Source organism: Echiichthys vipera (assembly GCF_963691815.1).
Source record: "Echiichthys vipera genome assembly, chromosome: X".
Taxonomy (NCBI): Eukaryota; Metazoa; Chordata; class Actinopteri; order Perciformes; family Trachinidae; genus Echiichthys; species Echiichthys vipera.
The window spans coordinates 7,187,869-7,193,584 of NC_139825.1; the positions used below are offsets into that span (position 1 = coordinate 7,187,869).

The window sequence follows — 5,716 nt, forward strand, 5'->3', positions numbered from 1 at the left end:
TTGGCCTACAGGTCAGCGGTGCAGGACTCCACCTCATGCACACCTGCCCTGCTCATGTTGGGACGAGAGCTGCCGACGCCAGCAGAAATGGCTTTTGGCAGACCCCAGACTCGCCGGCGGTGCCCCCGGGACCAGAATACACCAGAAGGCTCCAGGACCGAATGGAGTCAGCTCATGCCTTCGCTCGCGACCAGTTGCAGAAAGCGGGCATGAGGCAGAAAAGAAACTATGACATGAGGGCTAAAGGGAGAGACTTTACGGCCGGAGATCTTGTGTGGGTGTACAGCCCAAGGAGAAAGAAGGGACGGTGCCCAAAACTGGATAGTCACTGGGTAGGGCCTTTTGAGGTATTGGAGAAGCTGGGTGAGGTGGTATACAGGCTGCGGCTGCCACCTAGGGGGAGACGAGTGGCCCTCCACAGGGACAGACTGGCCCCTTACAGAGGTGATGCACGTCCACCTCAGCGCCCAGGACCCCCACCACCTTCCCAGAGGACCCAGACAGCCGCACTCCCAGGTTTATTGTCTGTTTCCCCTGTCAACTCCCCACATTCTCCCACGCCCCTAAACTCACCTCCTGCTCATCAGCAGGTTGCTCCAGGACTGCAGGCGCAGCCGCTTTCTTTCACTCCAAAGCGGCCTCGGAGGAAGATACGGCCCCCAGGCCACCTCAGGGACTTTTTATGTGATCCCTCGGGGCGAGGGTCTTTGTAAGGGGGGGGGCAATGTAGCGACCCTGCAGTAATGTGACTGTTATAATGGTTGTGTTCTAAAGTTCTGTGATTTCCGATTGTCAGTGAACGTGTTTTAGGTAGACAGGTATGTGGTTGAATGAGTGAGCAGGGGGCGGGAATGAGGTAGGAAGTGAGTGTGTGACTGGATGTGATGAGAGAGCGCTGGAGACGAGCTCAACGCTGTTACTTTTTCTTTTGGCGTAGTTATGGCCGCCAGTAACTGTTTCGTTCTATTAATAAAGAAAGGTGAGACCAACTCCTCCTCATTCTTCTTTCGTCCGGTCGGACGTTACAGTATTTTTTCATGTCCATTCCAATGGACGCCACGACTAGATGGGCATAAAACGACATAAAAACTTAAGAAAAATAAGGCTGAGTTTTTCTTCATAGCAATCAATCAGGTATGACCTTAACATTTGGAACTGGATGTTTGCATGTTTTGAGTCCGTGTACAGTTCTGAACATGCATATGAATTTGACAGGTGTATCACAGCATAGGGAACAGCAGTGAGGTCATCGCCAGGAAAACCTGGAGCCTGCAAGAAGATAGAGAAATGATGCAATCTTGTAAAAAAATGTACTTGAACACATGAACACAATAGATGTATGATTGTAGATAAGGTTACCTGAAAAAAAAATGACTGGAACTTCTAATACATAACCATACTTTTTATAGTTGAATTGAACTGATAGAACGTTAACTTGGAATGGAACTTGAACTTGATGTTTTCATATATTCTCATTTTCGATGAGAAGCCTTTTCGGTGTGGCACAAAGCACAAGTGGATGTTGCACTTGTCACAAAAGACATGTGTCTTTCCAGTACAGTATGGCATCTTGCATCTGGTAGCCTCTTTCTTTTCATCATAATTTGGCATGTGGTCAACCATGTCATACTGCACTTCAGGTAGAGGCCTTACATCCTGAACTGGTCTGTGAGCTGGTCTGTGGGGGACATGCTGTGGTTCTGGAGACATACTGGGTCTTCCACGTTTTGCTGCCACTGTTTTTTGGACTCTCACGAGACACTGGGCCACATTCATCTTGAAGTGGAGGAGATCCTGGATGTCTTTCCTCTGGATATTGGCCCTCTTGGCATCCAGCCTGTACTCCAACCAACTGTTGACCACAGACATGTCATAGGCATGTGTGATCATCCTCAGGGTCCACTTTCTTGACCGAATTTCTGTACGGTACAGACTGACGTGTTGATCAAGCAGGTCAACGCTGCCCATTGCTTCATTGTACAGCTTAACCACCTCTGGATGGGACACCATCAAAAATTGGGCCTTCTTTTTGTCCCACCGCTGCACTTCATCCATTCTGCCAACACTGACGAAGTTGGAGGCCATGACAACTGGTCTGTTGTCATACCATTTGACCAGTGCCACCTTACCATCACGACTTACGACTTCATCACAGCTTCCCCGAGGCTTTTTGGCCATCTCTTTGTCAGACTGTAGTGGAGGCCTGGCAAAGCGAGAGACCCTTTCTGTCCCAGCAGCATGAATTTTTCTCTCAGCCAGCAGCTCCAGAAGATTGTATGTTGTGAAATAATTGTCAAAATACAACTTGTGGTTGGCCTCGGTGATTCGCTGGCTAAGATGGTACACCACTCCAGCTCCAAGTCCTAGCTGCTTCCTGTGCTCTTGTGACAGCTCCATTGTAGTGCCTTGGTGCAGCAGGAAGTCGTAGGCCATGCCACTTTTCCCACACAGGAAGTATATTTTCACCCCCCATGGGTGTGACTTACCCTTGATGTATTGCTTGACAGACAGAGCTCCACGAAATGGCACCATTTGTTCATCTACACAAAGGTTCTCTTCTAGTGGAAGCTCCAAGCATCTACTGCGTATGGCATCATAGAGAGGACGTACCTTGAAAAATACATCATTGTTGTCAGCTGGCTTCTCCAAATTGTTGACCAAATGCAAATGTGACCGGAGCTGGAAGAATCTGTCACGGGGCATGGCGTTTTGAAAAATACCAATGTCCATCCCAGCTTCCCAGTACATGGAGACTCTTGGCATTTTCATCACTCCCATAGCAAGGTGGAGACCCATTAGGTTTCTGATCTCTCCTGAACTTGTCGGTCTGAAACTTAGTGTACCACTTTGCATGGCATAAACATTTGTGTTGTCGGCCATCAAATTGAAGATCTCACCTGGTATGTACTGTCTGAAGTAGTCATAGGGTCTCATGGGATGATCCTCATGAATTGGAGGATTCTCAAAGGAAGTGTCCATGATTGTACTGAACGGCCTGTGACGCCACTTGATTTCTTCCTTCCTGGTTACTGTCATCTCCTCCTGTCCTCCTCTGTTCTCCTCCTGTCCTCCTCTGTCTCTACACTGTCTGCCTCCTCTATCTCGATCTCATCTGCCACATCAATTTCTTCTGGCATGCATATAACCTCTCCATTGTCCCTCTCTGAATATAATAACAAAACAATCACATTTTAACTCGTTTTATGTATTCTTACTCTTGAACTCTTATGCATTCCATTTAGATCTTGCATATAATGGCAGAATTCCACTGGATGCGTGTGTGTTGGGGAACGGCTGCACTGCGTGTCTGCTCTGTGCTCTGAGCGCCGCAGCTGTGACGGAGCCAGAACGCGGCGCAGCCGAAGCTGGCCACGCACACACATTGACTAGAATTGAAACATTTCGACTCGTGCCAAAGCGCCGACGCAATGCACACGCATCTGGTGGAATTTAGGGGTCAGACACTGAATTGATAAAAAACACATACTAAGAATTAAAAACACTTAAAATTTCCAAACTTACCACCTATCTGAATCCTGGTTTCATCCTCCTCATTTCCTGAATTCAAGGAGTCAAGTTCAGATAATTCTCCATTTACAAGACGTTCAAGGAAGTCTTCAACTTTATACCCTACAAAAGCATTATGTACAAAAATATATATTTAGAATGTTATAATGAATGAATAAATAAACTGTGAAACATACTTTACCTATGAAAAGCTCACATGTATTTTGTTTCTTTATATACTGACACTAAACATGTGACTGTTAGCTAAACCCGCCCAACTCCTGATGTCCACTGCAATGGACATTGGACTTTTAAAAATTCCTATAAATGAATGGTATGATATATGTTCAAAATAACTTCAAATATTATCACTTGTAACAGTTAAAATTATACTGATAGCAAATTTGTTTGGCCAGCATGAACATAAATGTATATTTTAGATTGAAAATGGGCACTTACTCTTCCCTCTCTGCAGTCGCTCCGCCATGCTTGTCTTGTCTGACCTCTGTCACTCTCTCTGAGCGTGCTCAAAGTCATGACATGATTGTGATTGGATAATCAGGATCCAATCACTAACTAGCATTGCTGACATTATTCAATTACACAGTATTTATTGGTTTAGAGACAGAAATGTGTCTTGTCCATTCCAATGGACACAGGGTCTGTTTATTGCACTCTATTCTGAGTTTGTAATTAAGATAATAGGTTAAAAGGGATATTATATTTATATAATTTATTTATATATCATATTCATGATTGTAAATGACAATTAATTTTCTGTAAAAGGTTAAAAACACTATTTTGATAATGTTGAACATGATATTATATAGATGGTAACATTTATTTATTTATTTATTACATATTATTTTTGTTCCATTCCATAGCTCTTACTCTTATTGTTCACGTTGTGTTCAGAGTCTTTAAGGTGTCAAAAGATTTAATGGCGCAACTGTATCATCTATTTTGCACTAGAACCAACCTTGTGAACCATCAGTTAAAGAGTCGGACCATCAATCAGCCGGGACTCTACAGGGCCTGTCATAGTTATTTCAGCTGTTAAAGTACTATTCACAGGTATTTATTTATTCTTTATTCACACACACTCGTTATCCGGTCAGTGGATCTAGTCCCCAGTGATCCTCCCCTCACTCAAGCTTCTACTCTACCGTGATAGAGCGGAGTGAGACGATATAAATCACTACTTTTAATGACCAAAAGCCGAGTGTCACAGCCCCGTTATTTATGTACCCCCAGATAAGAGAAGACCAGTGGTGAGTTTAATCGTCAGGCTTTTCTGTGATGTCTGCAACAAGCTTCTACTGATTGTGTTTCACCATCAGCGGCTCCAGACAGGGTGTATACACCACCACAGAAACCTACTCACACTTTTATCTGTTTGTGTTCTCTATTATCCTCGAAACCTCCCACACAACAATCCCACAAACAAACACAACTTTTAAGTATTTCTTATACTTTGGTTCCCAGAACCTTTAGGTCCCAGACCTACAATTTTTCTTTGGTTCCCAGAACCTTTAGGTCCCAGACCTATGGTGGCTTTCTAGGCTCACCTAGGGGCTATCCCCCTGTGGCGCTTTTAGTCCTTAATGCCTAATGTATATTCGAGGGTCTCTACAGCCTCCGTCCTTTCTGCGTTCCCTGAACGTCTTACTGAGCACCGTTTATGCGCCTAGGACCTGTCGGGATTTATGATCCCAACACTCCTTTACCTTTTACTTATACTGATTCCAAATCAGTTTACCAGGCCTTTTTTCAATCGTCAGTCCCCCGGCTAAATTTGGATCAAATTAACCTCTAGGAAACATACTGACTTTCTCCACCAATTTAGATTATAGGCCGAATCACAGTCTTTACTTCTTAAGAAGAATAGATGACTGCTTACCTTTTGTCAGTGGTGGGCGCCCTTGTGGAGAATTTCAGTCGGCCCCAGGAGGTTCCCAGTGACTCCGCTTGGTCACCGGTCCAACCTCTGCAGCTCCTTTTACCTGAGCCTCCTTGTCAGAATCACGTCCGGGGTCACCAAGTTTTTCTGTAGGAATTTTACACACAAAACTTTAGTCAAATCAAAAGGACCTAACGGAGTATATATTGCGTAATTCAGATTCTACAGGAGGCTTCCTGGAGTCAGCAGAGTCGTTGGTAGTTTAGTGCGCCAGCAGGCATTTATTAGCAGGAGAACATCGGATTCTAC

The 5,716-nt window shown here is 44.6% G+C and overlaps 1 protein-coding gene across 1 annotated transcript; it reads right to left on the reverse strand.

The window, feature by feature from the left end:
* Positions 1 to 325: 325 nt before the first annotated feature.
* On the reverse strand, positions 326 to 2,979 carry LOC310965501 (piggyBac transposable element-derived protein 3-like; the record flags this gene model as incomplete). Its single annotated transcript, XM_083939150.1, has 2 exons — positions 326 to 393; positions 1,560 to 2,979. 2 exons carry the CDS (start codon positions 2,977 to 2,979, stop codon positions 326 to 328), a joined length of 1,488 nt encoding a protein of 495 aa, XP_083795276.1.
* Positions 2,980 to 5,716: the final 2,737 nt, after the last annotated feature.